General features: G+C 43.3%; 1 protein-coding gene across 3 annotated transcripts in view; it reads right to left on the minus strand.

The window, feature by feature from the left end:
- MYH10 (myosin heavy chain 10) overlaps positions 1-20589 on the minus strand; it is a 93309-nt gene that overhangs the window by 29520 nt on the left and 43200 nt on the right. The window contains exons 5-13 of one of the 3 annotated variants that reach the window (XM_021415273.1): positions 16020-16049; positions 12306-12398; positions 8034-8097; positions 6350-6448; positions 5252-5395; positions 4861-4956; positions 1900-2018; positions 1327-1479; positions 736-909 (exon numbers count right to left, since the gene is read on the minus strand). In XM_021415273.1, coding sequence (XP_021270948.1) covers positions 736-909; positions 1327-1479; positions 1900-2018; positions 4861-4956; positions 5252-5395; positions 6350-6448; positions 8034-8097; positions 12306-12398; positions 16020-16049 — 972 coding nt within the window. Of the gene's footprint in view, positions 1-735; positions 910-1326; positions 1480-1899; positions 2019-4860; positions 4957-5251; positions 5396-6349; positions 6449-8033; positions 8098-12305; positions 12399-13852; positions 15067-16019; positions 16050-20589 lie in introns of those variants that run through there. The other 2 variants (XM_021415275.1, XM_021415274.1) reach the window with 2 other exon arrangements.

The raw sequence follows: 20589 nt of genomic DNA on the forward strand, positions 1-20589 counted from the left end.
AACTGAAACAAGTCTTCCCTTCTCCTCCTCTAACACCACAAGAACAAAACGAAACACCAGCAAACAAGAATGAGGGTCTTCTCCTCAGGATGCATAGCACTGTTAGCAGTAAAGATTTTGTGTCTCCTACACACACAAATAAATGTACAGAACACTAACCCTCGTTTCAACTAAGAAGTTCAAAATAATTTTGATGGCATACTTCTGATGTGCAACGAGAGAAAACCTTCCAGGAACAGCGATCTTGGTTCCCCCTGTCTGTCCCTAAAGCCAGCTGTTCCTTGTGCTTCAAAGCCTTCTTCAGCTTCCATATATTGGGCAACCAGAATGCAAAAATACCGTGGTAACACCACCTTTAAAATACTCCTGTCGTATTTACAGGGCCTTCAGTCTTGAAAAGCCTTCTAACCAATTCACCACACTGCAGCTTTTATAATGCACTGCCACGGGTTAGTATGAAAGCGACAGGACTGAAGTCTTCATTAGTACAAATGGCAACGTATAAAAACAGTCGCTTAGTTTCACAGTGCTCTATGCTAACATCAGGGCAAAATCCCTTAAGGATAAATCCTTTTCCTGATACATGGTATTTTAGCTTTTGGATCTCATCATTCAAATTAACTTGTTCTCTGCGACAGCTATTTAAAAGATCCTTGCATAAACTCGCAGGCATTAAGCAACAAACCCTCAAGTTGAACTTCTTTGTCTTAGAGAATTTTTATTGCACAAACTCACAGGTCTTTCAATTAAGTCGATGCAAGGCTGCAGATCCAGTCCAAAGTCAATGAAGTTCCACTCTATGCCCTCTCGTTGGTACTCCTCTTGCTCCAGGATAAACATCGTGTGATTGAATAGCTGCTGAAGCTTCTCATTGGTGTAGTTAATGCAGAGCTGCTCAAAGGAGTTCAACTGCAAAAACAGCATTAGTAAGCAAGGTTAATTCAGTATCAACATTCATCATGCCTGGAAGTAAAAAAAAAGAATTACTTTGTGAAGTAACTCCCCAAAAATCTGTAGCATTCAAGTGTACTGTAGAGACAAGTGGAAAAAATTACTCAAAATTTCTTATGTTCCCTGTTACCTATGGTAAACTAGCATGTAATAATAAAAACCAACTGTGGAATTATCGCATACAGAAGAATGATTTAGACTGGAGTATGACTTTTTGGCACTATCATTCAGGCTATCAAAGCACTGACATGACAAAACACAAAACCCTCCTGCAGCCTTGGAGCGTGCACGCATTCAGAGGTTCTGCAGTTAATCCTGAATGCACAACAACATGGAGAGGAAAAGTAAAATCTAGAAGTTTCGAATCTGAAGTACCTCAAAGATCTCAAATCCAGCAATATCCAGAATTCCAATAAAAGATGCTCCCTGTCGTTTGGTCCTGTCCAAAGCTTTGTTGATGCGGTGAACCAGCCAGCGGAAGAGGCGTTCATAGGTGGCTTTTGCCAAAGCTTCCACTGCAAAGTCTGCCTGAAAATTCAAAGAGGAAGATTTATTTACTCTGTGAAGTCATCAAAAGAACACAGACATGGACGTTATCAAAGATAACTGAGTAACAAAAGAAGTTTAATGGAGTTAACACCACTGAGGAATGAAAACAAGCAGCAGAAACAGTATGCAGTCTGACTAGTGTTATGTGATTTTAAACTGATGCATAAAAAAACCTCTATGCATTTGATAAGAACAACTAGGTGAAATGATGAAACCAGCAGAAGGGCAAGGAAAAGGAAGATTTCCTCATTCTCTACTACTGAATTCTACCATATAAGAACGTTTAACGAAGACTAAACTTACCGTTGGTGGCAGTACACATTTAACCCCAACTTTCTTTATTAAAAGCTAATCGGGATGGGGTATGATTTCACTTCAACTTTAAATACCAGAACTTACTTGTTCTTTGGTCTGGGCTTTCTGAACATAGTCCCTGCCGACCTTGATGCGCGGTGTCAGTATGGCCCGGGTGAATTCCATAACATTCATTCCCAGTAGATGGCAGAGTTTCTGTGCGACTGGAGATAAAAGTAATAAATGTAAGCACTTAAATCCTCCACAGCAGCCAGCAACATGGGTGAGGCAAGCTACTGAACAAAGGCGCTTATGAGCCAACTTCAAATTTGAACAGCTGTTCAAAATAGTTGTCAGGGAGATGCACTTCTTTCGTGGACAGACCTACTCTACTGCAAAGCCCACGTCTGCAGGACTTCATGTCAAAGGCTGATACAAGTGTCTACAGAAGGACCCACTGACTTTCCTTAAGGAAATGTGGAAAACACCAGGTTTCATGTAATTGCAACGTCATGCAGCAAACCACTGCCTGCATACACATCTCCATTTCTTCAGTGGAAACATTCTCACCTCCAGAAAAGAAGCACAGCATGATGTCATATGTCAACTCCATCTTATTAAAGGTTGCTTACAAACCCCTGCTTCAGTTTAGACAGGTGTCAGCACAAAGCTATGAATGTTTGTATTACAGTCTATATCAAACAGATTGTACAACGAATTATAAACTCATGTTTTAAACTGAGAATAATGCAAACAGCAGCTCACGTTTAGACAGCAAAAACTCTCCTGATGCCATGCTTGTTATCTGATATTCTGCATTACCAACACCATCATTACATATTTTTGTCGCATCAATCCTTTTTCCAAATAACCTTTCCAACAGGTTAGGTGCTTATGATTCCAGATTTCTAAAAAAGAAGTTGACACTGAAGGTATTTTTAGATCTGGTTAAGTGCTGCCCTTCAGCAGGGAGCCCTCCACACTCTGTCCAGAAAGTTATTTCAAACCCTTAGCTTTCTAATCTGGCAGCTCGTTGATTTACTGCTGAAATGAAAGGAACTATTTTTATAAATCTGCCTCAAAACATAAATTTCAATACCAACAAACAAAAAAGCTTCCTCAATGTTTTTTTAAGTGGTATTCAAAGCACTACTACTTCCTTTAAAAGCTTGAGATTCTGTCTGCCCCTCTCTCTGCTCATCAGGGAAGTTAATGCATCAAAACAACTTTGGTGAAATTCACGTGGCATCACAAACAGAGCACTGCCTTCACTTTAGCTGCATACGTGGACATCTGTCAGGTGTGATATGCCCTTAGTGGAGCCCTACTGGTGACAGCCAACACTGCTTCATTAAGGGAAATCATGCCTGAGAGATCTGCTGGTCTTCCACAACGCTGTTACAGCACTGGTAGATAAGGGAAGAGCAAGTGATGCCATCTACCTGGACTTGTGAAAAGTATTTGATGCTGTCCTGCACAACACCCCTGTCTCTAAAGCAGACAGACATGGAAATGATGCATGGTTCACTTGGTGGGCAAGGACTTGGCTGGAGGGTTGCACTCAAAGCGTTGCAGGCAACTGCTTGACATCCAGGTGGAAACCCAATGACGAGTACATCAGCACTATTTAACATCTTTATCAACGACACTGACAATGACATGGGGGTAGAATTTTCCACTTTTTTTTTTTTCCTAAATGCAAGTTGTCCAATGCACACCTTCACTACCCACACAAATCCCTTCCTGACCTATTGGAGAGACACCTAAACTTATCACCATCAGTTCTCTGGAGTACACTGGGGAAACCCATCACTGAGATGTGACAGTGCAGTGACAAGCTGGTGGAGATCAGCTTCATTCAGCACCTTCAAAAAGACGTGGTAAAAATCACCAAGCAGACAAATATAGCACTTCTTAATTGCAGGAGAACAGCAAGATGCTTCAACTATTTTATATCCAGCGCTATAACAGTTCAACAGTACAAATATATCAAAATTCTCAAGTATAATATGGGATGTAATGTCCAAAAATGATAGTAATAAAGCAAAAGTGAAGATGGTCAGGAAATAAGAAACATCTATATCTTCCCTACATCCCACTTTTTAAATGGAAAAAAGACTCCACTGAGCTGCCTCAGCTCAAAAACCAATCCCACACCCAGCCTTTTTCACTCCCTGCAAAACCCCAAATGCTAACTGCCAGCCAAACGTCGAGTCAATGATTAACAAGCTTTTAATGCATACCTGCCTGCTGGAACACTTTGGGCAGAAGGCCACTGCTGGAAAATGACAAAAGTTTTGGACACCACAAGCAGTATGCACGCACAGCAAATTAGGGCAATTATGAAACAAGCGGACGAGAATTTGAGTTGTGTGCAGGCAGCAGGTCTGGTGAATGATTCTTCCTGCTCTGTGCACTGAAGGCAGCTCTCAAAGTTGACTTTCCATCACAGCTTTTAGAAGGCCAAAACTGAAGGACTAAATTAAAATCTGAAAACCGCTCCAGCAGCTTAGTGAGGGAAGAATTCCTCAAAATGCAGATCGCGTTACATGTAACGTACTACATGATCAGTTCGTTTTCAGTCACACTACCACCCCACTTTAGAAACCAGATTTTCTAAAACAAAGCATTCTTATGTTCCACCATTTCACTATGGAAGTTGTGCTTGGCTCAAGGGTTCTTTTCATTGGCAAGAAAACTGCTGTCAAGAACCAAAGAAAACAACTGGATTTAAGCACGCACTTTCTCCTAGTGCTTAAGTCTTTGTAGATAGTAATAAACAAGACTACAACTGAAATACTTATTCCAAGTTTAAAAGCAATGCAAACAACATAAATTGCGTTGATGGATACCTAAATTTGTCTGTATTACAAGAATGGAAGAGGAGAATTTTACTAATTGCCTCTTGGCCATTACCATCATAATCATGGCCTCTTTTTGGCACAGTACTTCAACAAGGAAGCTCAGAAGACTGTTCTGTACTTTCAAAAGATATACACTAAACAGATGATAGGAAGAAAGCCCCAGTTCAAGTTTATGGAAGCCAAATAAATGCAATCAACTTACCAGTATTCTCTGGCATAGATGCTTGATCAGTATTTCTCTCCTTCTTAAAGGAAATATTTCCAAACTGTAGCACTGAAGACACCACTTTCAGCATTGCTGTATTGACAAAGACATACACACCAGTTTATTGAATGGGGCTCAGCTTAAATAAGAGAAGAAAAATTCGTTAAGTCACTTCGCTTCCAAACTTGAAGTTCAAAAAGGAAATGAAGTTTGTACTACGCTCTTTAGGCAAATGATTTTAACTCCACTGAACTGTAAGCTCGTGTTAAGCAAACAATTGCTGCAGGCTGTCAAGACACTGAAGCGAAGTTAAATTTGGTGACTCCAAGTTAGTGAGTGTGTGCACAAGAAAAGAGTACACTTTAAAACTCCAGGAGGCTTAACTTACACAAGATCTCGTCATGTGAAAAGCCCATGATATGCATTGCTTCCATTGTCTCCTGAAAGTTATCCTTGTCTTGTTGCCCAGGAATGGGGATGTAGCCATTAGATAAAAATCTGTAATTGTTAAATCCTTCAAGCAGCAAGTCAGCTGTATAAGGGGGAAGGAGAAGAGAAAAACAAGCTAAATAACTGCTATTCACACCCACCTGTGCTCTGTTTTCACTAGATGTACAACCCACCCTTTACATAAAGAAACGTTCCTCAGATATGACTACAAGTCATTCCGTTAGCTTAGTAATTCATTATTTTAAAAACTCTAAAAATAAGAGTATACCCTAAAAGCTGAAGCAAGACTTCCAGAATTTCCATCTGTAGCAACCAACACTAGCTCTTTAATGCATTGTGCCTGTAAAAAGAACATTGCCTTACCCAGGTCTACCATAATCATAAATTCCTATTTAAAGTATCCTAAAACAAGCCCCTCTATTGAAAATCACCAGATACAGGCAGAACTGGAGTTCAGTGCTGATGATAACCACATCAAAACTGTGAAATACAAATTTTTCTACTATAGGAGGAGAAAGAGTGGATTGATTCTCAGAAGTCTGTACTTTCAAATAGCTTCTCTTCTCATAGCCTAGCAGGAATTCCCAAAGGAAAAGAATAAAAGATGACCAACATAGTACTGCAAAGGGTGAAGAAAGCCTCAGGGTTTTGTTATATTTTGGCAAAAGGGCTGCAGTTCTCCCCAGTTAGAAGGAGCTGGCCGGGATGGGTTTGGCTGTCGCTGCCAGTAGGATTCGTTATTAATCAGTGAGGAGTGCTGCAGTTTCACTCCAGTGATTCCTGGCCAGAGACTGAAGACACCAGCCTGCCCAAACCGGACTTTGCCATGGAGCAGTCATTTGGTTGTTGCTTGACAGCATGCTTGAAAAAACACAGGAGTTATTTCAAAATAAAGCCACCTGGCCTTTGCCTTTGCTCTTCTTTCAAAACTCAGTTTCAAAACCAAAGAATAGCTCAAACACGATTGTGTTAACACTGGAATAACAAACTCAGGACACAGAAGAAACAGGATCAAACAATGGGATTCTTCACTTACACTTGAGGTGCTCTCCTGCCCCAGCCAGCAGCTGGTAGAAGATGTGAAACGTCCTCTCATCTTTAGCTTGGCGAACAGCGCGAGACTTCTCCAACAAGTCTGATCACAGCTAGTCAAGGATCTTCTACATCTTTTGGTAAAAATACATCCTGCGCAAACAGAGCTCTTTCACAGCAGGCTATGTAATCATGCAAGGGAACTTTAGTAGTAATGACAGGACTACATCCAGTACAGACTTCCGATGAGAGTTTTCAAATTCAAACAGACAGAAGCCCACTTTTAATTGCTGCAAACTCATTTCTTGGGTGGTGCCCGCATCTCCTTGCTGCATGCAGCTGACAACCACTGTAATGGATCAGCTGGAGCCTAAGAGATGGGAGCTGGTCATCCTTCTTCAACCACACTTCTGAGGACATCAGTCCTACTCTAAGAACCAAAACCCTGCAGACACTGATCTCTGAAGTACTTCAGATAAAGCGCATTCAGCACTTGTATCAATTGTTGCATTTTTAAAAGCTATTCTTCTTTGCCTTTAAACACTTTTCAAATTCAAACTTGTGCAGCAGGTAACTTCTAATAAGCTGCCACAAGCTATGTTAAAGCTTTCACATCTTGACATTCCATACTGCAGAACACACACGGGATAGCTATTTGAAATGTCTGACACAAAGGCAAGACCCAGCAGTGAGAAGAATTCCCAAAGAGCAAAGTCCTCCTGTCCTCACAAAGCTCCAGGCAAAACAGTTACCTGCATTTTCATAAAAGCAACAACTGCCACCACTGCTGTGCTGAGTACTGAACTGAGAAAGAAAATCACTCAGCATTAAACTGTATTTTGAATAAGTGTAGGTCTTCCCCAGCCTTACTGGGAAATTCTATTTTGTGGCAGTAACAAACACACATTGAACTTAACATGAAGCAGTTAACTCGTAGGCACAGAATGAAAGCTGAATTCTGTCACTGTTTATGAATAATATTCACAAGGTATTGTTTACCAAAGCTTTTGATTTCATGATTTTATGACCATCCTATCGCTATTTCCCCCAGAACAGTCCAAACAGACTAAGAAAGTTTACATACACATTCTTAGCGTAAAGAAAACAACTTGAGAAAGGCTTTTAGTCTAAGTGTTCTCACTTGTTCTTACGCAATCCTAAATAAAAATAAGACTTAAAGCTGAAACTGAACTAGGCTCCAGCATTAATTGCTCGTAGGGCTTGCGTTACTGGACCTGGCCTGGTACGTAGAAGGCCCAGGACACCAGGAGGTGACCGGGTACAATGACACTGCAGTGCCTCCGCCTGTCGCTGAGCTCCCTCCTGGCAGACAGCTGCTCCTGCAGCGAGCACTGCGCACAACACCTGAGTTCAGCTCCAATTAGCAATATATTCCTCAGCCCCCCACCTCCACCAAAAAAATAACATTCATAGAGTAAGAACACTTGAAACAACCTATTTAACATACCCTGCTTTTAAGGCTAGCCAGAAAATCCAGCAGATTTCAGAGCGTTAAGCGCTGGGCTATCCGGTTTCCAAGCATAAGGAAGCATGCTGACCCCGTGATATTTGATCAGTTATTTTGAAACAAAGGAAGAGACAGACATTGTCGAAGGAACATAGGAATAATGGAACCGGTCACTACATTCCAATGAATTCAAACGCTGATGTGACATTAAGTAGGATACATGTCTCAATGTTGGCCCCAACAATATAACCAGTAACATCAAAGTTAATCCTAATGAACTTGCCCTGTAAAGAAAAGATATTTTTGTTAAATACTGTGTGATTATGACAACTACTTGAAAACAATGCCACTTGCACACTGGATAATAGGCACTTCACGCAAGCCAAACTGAAATCTTTTCCATTCAATGCACTCAACACGTTACTCTGCACACAAATGTTCTCTGAAGATTAGAGTGCTAGGATTCTAGATACACCCATCAGGCAGACTTATGAAAGACTTTTCTACAAGAGAAGCTCAAGTTCTCCCATTGACAAGACTCTTTAAGTGGTAAAATCTCAGCGTTGCTGTACTAAATGTACACATCTCCACAGAACACCAGCACCTCCAGGCACTCACATAGGCGTAATCTGCCTGCCCATGAACATCACAACTCTTCTTTTTCCAGAACTAGAGCATCTGCTACCTCCCTCCACGCTCTCTCTTCCCTAGCAGTTGTAAAGAAGGGACAGAGACAATATACCCCTTTCTTCAACGGACATCTCTTTTTCTCCACAAAGGGCCAGACCATCTTGAGTGCGATCACACAGCACGGGCAGGACGACCAGGGGACCAGGCCCAGCCAACGTGGATTCATGAAGGGCAGGTCCTGTCTGACCAACCTGGTCTCCTTCTGGGACCAGGTGACCCACCTGGCAGGTGAGGGAAAGCTGTGAGCTTACTGCTCCCTTAGATCTCCCTGATGGGAGGCTGTGGGGAGGTGGGAGTCCTCTTCTGTCAGGTAAGTGCGATAGGATGGGAGGGAATGGCCTCGATTTGTGCCAGGGGAGGTTCAGGCTGGATATTAGCAAACATTTTTTTCCTGAAAGAGTGGCCAGGTGTTGGCACAGGCTGCTCAGGGAGGTGGTGCAGTCACCACCCCTGGATGGGCTCAGGAAACATGCAGATGTGGCACTGAGGGACGTGGTTTACCGGGAATGATGGTGATGGGCTCACAGTTGGATGCAATGATCTTAGAGATCTTTTTTCAACCTTAATGATTCTATGACACAGATCACACTTCCCACAGACAGTGGATCTTGGGAAGAAGGTGGCTGCGAGCGAGTGCATTATACCAGGTATCAGAGCTCAAACAAATTAAACCAGTTTGAAGCCACATCAGTACCCCAGGCTGGTCTGTCACTTGGCCACAAACGTTCCCCACTGGCTCTGGCTTGGAGCTGGACCACTTCTAAAAGTACTGTTGCCATACTTAAAAGTTTCAAGAGCACAAACTGTAAGTATCGCCTTGGTTGCAAACATGTGAAGAAACCAGTGGGAATACTCAGCAACCACAGCAGGATCTCTGTTTTCATCACATCCAATGTCTACAGTCTTATCTACATAGAAACAGGCTCTAGAGCCATCTAAGTGCATCTTTGAACGATACCTGCACAAAGTCACCTGCTATTATCTCTCATGAAAAGAGAGAGAGACTTCTAAAAGTTTGCTGATATTCAGTATCCAAATGTTTGCATACCTCAGATCTGATGGATTATTGCTATTGGTTTGTTGAAGAATTCCTGCTGGCAGATCTATTTCACTCAGGGAACGTATCACTGATTTCCACATTAAAAATTCTACTCTACAAGCTTGGAGACTAGATGTATTCTAGCAATGGCTTGTTGTAGTCCATGTTCCTGGAATATATTGCCATGCTGCAGAATCACAACGCCTGCACACGTTCCAAAAGTCATACAAATAATCAGGACTTACCAGAACACCCTCAGCTTCTCAACTTTTCCCATTAAGCCCAGCTATGTCAGAGATTTGTGTACAAGGCGGAGCATGCTTCTCACCCCAACCATGACAGGGATTGAGAGAAAGGTAAAACCAGCTGAAGCCTTACCTTCTACAGCCCTCAACGCAGATTTATCTAAGTACCCTTAAAACTGTTGGAATACTGAATTAGTTTCAGTGGTTGCCCCAGCTGCTTAACCTGCAGCATGGTTGGAAAGTCAGTGATGCTAAAACGACTGCTGGAAAGAATGGGGCGTGCTTCCAAGCATCCCGTCATGGACCAGTATTAGAATTCGGGTTTCTGAGAATACTCTATGCTCAACTTTTAACTAAAATAATTTTTTTGTGCAGTAACTAGTCCAGAAAACAGTGTTTTTAACTGTTACAAGGGGGGCACTGACATCTTGCCGAAATGCAGCCCGTCAGCTGGATGGAACGTGTCAGCACCAGGCTGCCAGAAGTGGCAGCTGGCAACTTCACACACATCATGGATAACACAAATCCTCCTTAGAATGACACGGCTTGAATTTGCCATGTTTCACGTGAAAGCAAACATGAAGCACTACATCATGTCTAGTCGGTGGCTTTTTCTGGTGTCATTAGCAACTGCTTTCCTCTGTTTCACAGTTAGGCATTATTTAACTTCTGCTGCCGAGTCCCCAGTTCCATGAATGAAGCTAACTGGGAGGCAGTGCAGGCAGGTAGCACAGAGGAGGAGACCCACATGCTCTAAGCCTCAACATTCAGCTCCCACTCAAGTCTGTACTAGACGGGCCATTTATCCAGCTTGTCTTCTGTGAAGTGAAACGTTAATATGCCCTGTTGACAAGCTCTGGCAGATCTTGCTAGGAAATCTTTAACCCATCACTTAGATGACCACCACTACTGTCTCTAACAACTGAGTTCTGTTTACGCTGTCGTTATAGCACTAAAGTACACAGCTTCTTGAAAACCACGAAAGGGGGAAAGCAGCATTTAGTGCTGGAATATGAACCCAGCGAGACCACTTTCCCATCCACTGCAACCTCCAGAACTTACTTCCTGAAATACTGGAGAACACTGCATTTTGTCAAGGAAAGGGGAAAAAGAAAATGTCTTGACACGAGCCTCATTTCAGATTTATCTGGATTATCAGAAAATACAGAACAGCCTGACTTAGGCTGTCAGGCCTTGTGTGCTGAACAACAGCAGTTCTCGCTTTGTGGGAGGACACATTTTTCAAGTCGGATTTCGAAATGCCTGTTGCTGAAGATTTTTGTTGTCTTTTTTTAAAAAAAAAACATAAAGACGACACCATCTGGAGTGCATTAAACTTGTTCCTTTATAAAAAGAGAGCTGGAGCCATCTGAGCGATTATGTTCACGATGGCAGTGCAGGCTTCAACATAATACAGAGCAGATGCTAACATCCTTCATGAAAAAAGTATCTTTGCTAAGTTAGTGCGATGTTTGATGGATTCAAGCAATGGAACAAAGAATTACTGCGCAGTGAAACCTGTTGATATTATAAATCCTATCACAGCATATACGAGTACCAGCCAGCACTGCAAACAACGTGGCTATAAAGTTATCAAAAAGTAAAATTTCTATAGTGCTCTGCTCTCCCTTCTTGACTGCTCACACAAAAGGAGGCAGCCATGCAGCTCTCCAGAGCCCTTATCGCTTGAGCTCATTTTATACAAATAAATCCAGGCAGCCGCTGAAAGATCAAGGCAGCCAAAAATCTTTCATTTGTTCTGTAAATTTTATTGCAGTTCTTGCAAGAGAAAAGATTTAATGCCTCCCACACAGCTCTAAAGCTGCACTATAAACATATTTTCCCTGAAAACAGGAGACAGCTTTTTCACCCCAAATTCCACCAGTGGTTTAAAAAACAAAGGAACGCAGGAAAAGAAGTCACCTACCAGTGAAGCAGAAGGCACTGACCCATCCCAACTCAACCAGCTACACAGTGCCCTGCTCTCAAATGTAAGTCATGCTGTCTTCCTGGCTTCCTTTCAGTAAAGCAGGCAGAAGGGCATTGAAATTTGAAAGTGTTTTTATATGTAAGCCTGGTGCCTTTTTTTTGTTTTCTTGAGAATATTCTCCCTAAACCAATCCACAGCTATTGACAGGAAGGCAACATGTTCAGCCAAATCCCAGGGGTGCTGCATCTCTTCATACTTTATCATCATCCAGCAGTGATTTGTGCATGCAAGTCATAGTTCAGCTCTACGGCACAGTGGTATTTGTTATGCTACGAATACCATTGGCAGTTGAAGAACAGCAGAGACTACAAACCGGGTAAAATTAAACCAAGTTTTGCCAAAAGCCAATGAAGATGCATCCTCAGTGACCCCAGCACAATTCAGAAGGCACTGCAACAGATCCCGAGGTCACCGAGGAAAGCGAAGAGCAGAGAAGCCTTCTGATAGCAGCTGAACTCCTAAAAAGCAATTCCTCCATAAGCAGTCACCTGGATTTACAGTCTCCAAATAGAAAAGGGAATAACTCACGAAGCGAGAGGAGTTGTCGTTTTTCACCGTCTTCGCGTTCCCGAAGGATTCCAGAATGGGATTTGCCTGAAGAAGCTGACGCTCCAGCTCCCCCTAAAAACCACACAAACAGAAGAGCAGATGGACGTGAGCACAGTGCATGTGGTGAAAGCTTCCTACACCCTGCTTCTTCCTGACAGTCGCTTTACCCCGGTGGTGGCAGTGATACCATCTTCAGAAGGAGGTTATCACCCTCCCCTTACTGGGAGCTCTGCAGAGTCTCTTCCATCCAGTGCAGAATGTGCTCTGTGCTCATTTGTTCAACACACACACGCTCACACAGAGGTGACTGAAATGGACTCAACAGATGTTGCAAATCACTGAAGATGGAAAAGAAAAATTCACATCTAGGGCTAGTGAAATTAGGCACAGACTTCATATGCCTAAGAGGAAAAAAACTAATTAGAGACTTTTAACTCTCTTTAGTTATTTGACAACATTTTCCATATTGAATTTGAAATCGGTGAAGTACTCATTTCCCATCAGTCGCACACTCATGTCACTGTGACATCTCTGACCTGAATGCACCTGAAAAGTGTGTCACAATGGCACAAAGGGAATTGAGTAACGCCAAATACAAAGATCATTTCCAAATTGCCCGATTCAGACAAAATTGCTAGGCATCTTCAATGCATATTTTTTAAGTGCTTCCTCAAGCTCAAGCCAATGGCTGCAGAAACCAAAGCACTTATCTTAAGGAAATTGCACAACAGCTTTTACAACTGCTGCCCGTGAGGAGCTCTGGAAACAAAAGAAGTCTGTGCAGCTTCCACGAGCCCAAGAGGCATGGATGCACACAGGAAAGTATGACATTGTTTTCCTGCTCTGAAAGATAGTTAAAAAAATTAAAAGTGAAGCTGTATCTCTCAGGAATGTAGTCTCAAAAACTGAAGATGGTGTTCGTAAACCTGCTTTTTCCAATTATTTATAGCATGGATGGATAAAGGCCCCACAGTGAGCAATTCAGAACGGAAACTTCAGTCTCTTTAGACCTCCACAAAGCAGATTCTTACACAGGAATTTTACAAGTACTCTAGTTAACACCTGAGACTTTTATTTTTTACTACCCAAATATAGTTCAAGTCCTTCTGGAAACAAATGGCTGTTTGCTTTCTAATATGACCTCACATTATCTGCTCAGAACTTGATTACATCCAAACATTCCTCTGGGACTACATATTCTATGAGCTCCACAGGAACTAAGAAAAACTAAATGCATGCATCTCGGCCCTGACCACACTCAGGCCACAGTGCCAATGAACCACAGCTGGGGCTGCCAACATCACAGCCCTTAGGAGTACTTTTAAATCGATAAAATGGACAGTTTGAAGGAAATAAGATCACTGTTATAGCTGCTGTGTGGACATAAGCACTTCATAGTCTTAAGAAATTCCTACATAGAGGTGTCAGAGCAAAAAGCATTTGCTGACACCATTCCTCCCACCCCCTCTCCCAACCACACTGCAGCTCCTGTTCATACACCAAATAAAAATGAAAAGCTTGCTTACCATGCTGCACACAGCTTGAAACAAACCACACTACGTATATTAAACGCAGCAAGCATGTCACAGCTTACATTTCAAATTCTATCTATTCTGGAAAAGAAAGCAGACTGACTTCAGAATTGGGCTTTTCTACAGAGCATTGCTGTGCTGCCTGAAAGCTCTGCACTCCAGATTGCTTTGTCCATGCTTAAAGTGCATCTGTGCACCACAGCGCTAATTCAGCTTTGTGCATGGGAACCTCTGCAACACAACATGAAATAGTTCTACTGGAGTTCACCAGCTGAACGCAACAAGTTCTTTGTAGTGCATTTCCATGACTATCTCAGGGTGTTTGAAGGAAGCACTCAGCAGTGAGAAGCAGTGACTGCAGCCCGGCCAGCTCTGCTGCTGTCCTTCACACGTGGACCTCCCGTGCCCACTGCTATGAGCAAACCTTGCACAGTGCAGAATAGCTTCTGAAAAGAATGGTGGTAGAACAATTTTAAACTGGATTTAGTGGTTTTCATTTCTAGATAGGTTGTTTTACAGTCAAAAACATTCCTGAGAAAGTATTCAGTGCTTTGGAAAGAGTTTAAGTTTGGTCTATAGGCAAATCTCCAGCGTAGGCATCTAACTAGAACTTGGAAAAAGCAGTATTGAAATTGTGGAAAAAGTGAAGTCATGCAATACATCATGCAGGGCAACGTTAAGATAAGGACGGATTGTTGTCTCAGTTTCAGAAACACCAGCATCCCAGTGGCTTGGGCCATCGTGAAGACCGGGGAGCAGGGAGCTACATGCTACTCACATACAACAGGGGTCCACTCTGTAGTTCAAAATGACATTGAAACAGAGATGTTAATGATTATGGTTTATGAAATATCAACACTTCTGGATTAGCATGTTTCCAATGATACATTTCAAATGCTGGCCAACAAATAATTCAATTCAAGTACATGCTGACTCTAAGCTAAAGGAGGGTTAACCCGACACTTTATTTTTGGAACAAGGAAATTCTTCAGCAAAAAGAAAAAACCCACAACTTTGAATTCTCTGAGGTTCGGCTGGAGGAAGGATCAGGTTAAACACGAAGAATGTCTGTAACTTCTGAAAATGAGACCACGGGGCTCAGACACACGATTGGGTTACAGAGGTTTAAGGAGTTACCACACACTGGCAAAGGCACCGCCGCTGTCCGTGTGGCTTCCTGCTGCCTCCAATAAACCAAAGCTCCCTTCCACCCCCCTTCCCCACTGGGAGTTAAGATGCAGCTTTCAGAAAACTGAGGGGGAGGATACAACCAGCTAACCGAACTCACAGCAGCTTCTTAGTTAGCAGGCCTCGGTTGTATCACGCAGAGCTCTTGCAAAGCTTTCTCCTGATTTAAAAGCTTGTGCCCATGACAAAGAGGCATCACTTACCATCTCAGGTTAGAGACTGGAGCGTGCATCTTGCATAATATGTGGGAACAAGCTCCTCTTCCCACAGTCTTACCCTCAGCTCGCATCTAATTCTCCTCTCGATGCCCAGAAGCAATGCTGCACAGCATGGGCAAGGTGGGTTGGAGCGGGGTGACCGCTGCCCCAGGACAGAGCCAGGCAGCATGAGCTTGCAGCTCCAGCCAGCCTGAGATGAGAGCAGCTGGGGCTCACGGTGCTAACTCCGTTGGGCAGCTACCACGGCACTTGCACTGCCCAGCTTGGTGAGTCACGGGGATGCTCGATTTCTGGAGTCAAACCGTTACACCAAGCCCTACACACTCAAGAACTAAGTTTTGACCAGGTTACCTGAGCAGCTATAAAAATACTCAGGGAACATCGTATGTTAACCAGAAGTACTTTGCCACCTCCAGTGATCCCCATCCTTTATTTAGCATGAAGAACTGCAGTCCTCCCTTAGCGGCACGCTGCCTCAGCATGCACACAGCACCCTGGAGAAGCTCAGCTCAAGAGGAGGTTGCCCAGGTGCTCCAGGACAGGGACAGCGTGAGGAGCAGTGCTCTGCAATGCCCAGGAGCCTATAAGCTCTTCACCAGCCCACGCTCTCAACAAAGCCACTTAAATAGTTACTGAAATTACTATTAGCTCTACAGTACATGGGGGAAAGCTTGTGCAGGTAAATAGAAATGGACAGAAAATAGAGATATCAAGGTCACCTACATAACTTTAAAAGCATAAAGAAAAACACTTGCCTGATGTTTCACGGGTTTGGGTGATTCGGGCTGTTCGTTGCAAACAAACAAACGCACATGTTAGCAAGCAAGCATTCCAGCTGCAAGTCACATCCCAAATTATTCATGTCAGTAGGTTTAGTTTAACCATATACTCGCTTCATACAAACTAGTTTATTCGGTTTTAGAAAGGAAGTTATTCACTTGCCATTGCATGCACAAAATGCTGAAACCTGTACTTATGCAAAGAACTGATTTCAAGTACAATACAAAATGACAGAGGGACCTTGAGCAGCAAGAGAAAAGGGCAATGGCATTATTAGTTTTGCACTGTTTTCCACAGTTCTGCCAAATAAACACCCGTAACACTAATTAACTGCTCCTCCACAGTCTTAGTCCTTGCAAGGTGGTTTTGTATGGATGAAATGATTATTATTCCATAAAGAATAAAGCAGGTTATGACAGAACCTATCAGGAAAGCGATCTTTAAGATGCCTGAGGTTTTGCTTCTGTGCTGCACATCAAATATTTAGCAGATGCAGACCCTCCAACCAGCACAAGGTTTGTTCCTTTCAGTCGAGAGCGAGCATCATAAGAAGCAAAATCTTAAAAAAAAAAAAACTGGAATACCTAGAAGTTTTAGCAGGAAAGAGGGTATGAATGGAAAATAAATCCTCAAAGTTCAACTCTGCATAGTTCCTGCAGAAACATACATTTTCAATTTCATTATTATATTCATGACTCCAACTGCAAGTTTTTTAACTTAAGCATCATGGTACAGAGCCTGGGGGGGGAGAAATACCGTAAGACACAGATCTCCACACCAAGTCAGATACTTGGTGTCCTTTCTTCGTCTGTTATTTCGAAGCTCTAGAACTGCTTCAGTGCAAAAGAACAGATTTGGATGGAGTTCCTCAAAGCAGCTGCCAGAAGTTCACCTCATTCAGATAAATGGTGTGAATTCAGCAAAGCTGAATCATACCTGCTTGGAAAACAACTCCAGAATCTAAAAAGGAGGTTAAATGGTGCAGCCTAAGACCAGCAGTCCTCTGCAAACAGTGGGAAAGGATGGTCAGAGCTCAGAGGCATTCCCTTCTGCCCTGCTCTCTCAGGGTCTCTGTTCCTGCCCTCACTAGGAACAGGGCTGAGCACCATCAGATAAATGTTTAACTTCTCCCATTTCGTTAGGGCAGTTATAGCACATCTGGGAAATACTCACCACAGGGAGCTCCCATCTGAGCTAGCCAACCCAAGGTCCTGTACTCCAAAACCAATTACATCTCCTCTGAGGAGGACGAAACAAATTAAGCAACTTTGCATTTCACCTTCAAAGGCCAATGCAGGCAACTAAGCATTCCTGGCTACTTCTGAGGCTTAAAGCTGTATCAGCACGAGAGCTGGATTTTAGTGAAAATAGGGGTCTTGTGTGGTGGAAAGGCATTGGTTACAGGCTAAGAAAGAAAACAGACTTTCCCTTCATCCTGGCACTGTCCACCCCTGGTTCAGATGAGTGGAAACGGAGGCAGCAGTGATGGATGGATACATTCATCAATAGAACACAGCTACTTATTTTCAGTCATGGTTCTACATTATCTGCTGATTGCAAATATCTGACCACAAATAGGGTCCAGCTCTGCCCACAGGCAGCATTCCCCAGCCCCATGCAGCCTGCAGTATGTGCACATTAATGGTGGCCCCTGGGCAGTAAGCAGCACTTCTCATCCCTTTGGAAAGTTGGGTATGCAATTTATTTCACTTTTGTATTTTGCAACAACCAAAACCTCGGTGTTTGTAAAACGAAGCAGGATGCAGGAGTCAGAATTCGGGCTCACTACGCAATCACAGCAAAGCAGCTCTGGGACACATGCATTAACACACTTCATTCTTTTTTCTTATTCCTACCCCAGTACGTTGGCGAGTGATGAGTCACGAAGCCAAACAGAAGAATCCTCCTCCTCATCCATGCCTTCTTTCTCAATCTGTTCAAGACCCCTGCTCATGAGCTTCCCACCCTGCTCTCACCAGTTACCTGACCTTCGTTTTCTTCTTCTCCTTTCAAATACATTGTCTCCACATCTCCTGATCATCCAGAAGAATAACTGAGAGCAAAGGAGTTGCTACACACAGCCCAGGGGCAGCTGACCAGGGCAGGAGATAACAGTGAGGGTCACCTCCAGGCTGAGAACCTGAGTTAAAGCACCGTGACTCCCGCTCCGCACGTGGCATCGTTCACAGCTGAATAAACCATGATTCAGATTCACTTGCAAAGTTTCAACACCCCCCTCTCCCACAATCTTTAGAAGTCAAATTCGTTGAATGTGAAGCTCTAAGTTTTCAGTTAACAAATACCTTCAACCAAGCACACTGGGGAGAAGGATCTAGGCTCACTGTCACCAAACCTTCAGCCTTTAGAGCCAATGGTTTTAGGGCTCTCCCCCCTCCCTTATGTGTCTCTAGAAAGCCCACGCTATTCCTAGTTAAGGGAATGCCTCGGTCTCATCTAGTTCCACAATTAACACCACTTCTCTTCTACAGTGGAACCTCACCCAACCCCTTGCAGGCACCCAGGAGAGCACTGCTGGGAAGTAAAAGCCTCACAGCCAAGTTCTGAATACCAAACATGGCAATGCTGTCCTCCAAGCAACAGGCACAGCTCTGTGTGCTGCTCCTCACGTGTGTGCTCTCAGGAACGCACCTGGTGACGTGGTAGGAATTCAAGCATTACTCTGGTGAGGCCTGAGGTGCCCAACTGGAAGCTACGTTTTTGTAACACCTTCACACCAGCCCATCTATCTGTCAGGCTGAGCACACCTACAGTTAACTCAAGAACAGCACTGGGAAATATAATATTCCTTCCCCAGCGTGCAAAATGCTTCATAAAAAAAATCCAGGCGAAACTCAGATGTCTCACTAATAAGCATGCTGGTAATTTATGAGGATGGATAAAAATAAATGCCTGACTAGCAGCCTATTGAACAAGCCTATTTAGCACCTCCTCTGTGAGAACACAAGTGCTGCATGGAACAGCACTGCAGATCACCACTGACCCTCTGCTGTTTTCTAACGAATACGTCAACAGGAACAAACTGGGGCTGCGGATGTAACTCCAGTTCTGACGCTTCTAAACTTCTGGGTGTTTGTCAGTTGTGTAGGTTGGGTGTTGTCTGCACTAAGTAAGTAAAAACAAGTTGTTACAGAAAGGGAAATTCCTTTGCAAAACTGTCTTGGTTACACAGTCTGCATGTTTCAGAAATACTTGATTTGGTGCTTAATAAGGCACAACAATGAATGAAGTGCACAATCAAAGCATCCAGCTTTCATTCAGGACCTACTCCCTTTTTGGGACCAAAACTACATTTGATGAGAAATGAAGGTTTTCCCAGTCTCCATCACGCCAGCGATGGTTCCCGAAGCAGCTGATCACAACCACCCCCTCCAGAACTCTGGGGATGAACATCACCTACCCATATGATCCCGCTGGGAGTAGGAAATTAAGCCACAGTTCAACCAGGAGTTTAAACTGAATTTGCCAACACTGCATTGAAGAAGGTAACTCAACCTTCCCTTCGCTGGCACATAGCGCCCCAGCTTACCCCTCTCCCTCCATCCCCTCAATTCATACAAATATTCATCTCAGCTAAAGCCAGGCGGACTTTAAGAACACAGCCTGAGCCTGTATCAGTTTCCGAGCCAGCGAGTGGCCACAGGAATTGTTCTGCTGACAAAGAGGTGCTTCTTTCAGCAAATATACTGGCACAAAGTACTCGTGGAAGCACAGCACAAGCGAGGCCAATATCCAATCTTTTTTATACCATCAGAAATGAGGCTCCAAGTGGTCAGGAGCTGGAATGGGCTCCCACAGAGGTTGTGTAATCTCCACCCCTCGAGCTTTTCAAAACAGCTCAGCAGAGGCTGCAGCAACCTCATCTAACTTACAAGCGTGACCCATTCAAAAAGGCAGCCGGGCAAGAGGCTTCCAGAAGTCTCTTCTGAACAGAGGCACCCTAAGCTATCATAGCATATTTAAGAGTAGCTGTTATAAATCCATGCTGCATAATTCACTTACCCCAGAAAAGATGTGGGCAATAATACTCATGCAGAAATAGTAAGAGGTGCTGGTTCTGTTCAAGGTTATGCAGTGGAAAGCCAATAATATCCATAAGCCAGAACCCATGTAGAAAACCAACTCTGATGGAAGAAATCCTAAATAGCCTTCTGCAAACCCACGCACACCCCTAGTATGTAATAACGTATGAACACCTGCCCAGTACTGCTGATGCTCCATTGCAAAGACTTCCCCTTGAGGCCTGAGACAGATGAGACAACCTGCAATCCATTCAGACTGAATGGCATGCACTGAGAAAAAACTAACATTGATTTTCTCTGTGCAATAAACCAGCAACAGTTTGAATAAGCAGTAGCATATAGGGCTGTATTATTTGTTTTCAAGAAGAGGGAAGATTCAAGTTTCCCCCCTACTTCAACTAGATTTCTCCAAATCTGTCTGCAAAGTATTCTTTCTACCTCTCTCCTTTCAAATCCTTGGCTTTCTTTCCTTCATGAATGCATCCAAACTCAACACCCGTTTCTC

The sequence above is a fragment of the Numida meleagris genome, chromosome 17 (assembly GCF_002078875.1).
Source record: "Numida meleagris isolate 19003 breed g44 Domestic line chromosome 17, NumMel1.0, whole genome shotgun sequence".
NCBI classification, from domain to species: Eukaryota; Metazoa; Chordata; class Aves; order Galliformes; family Numididae; genus Numida; species Numida meleagris.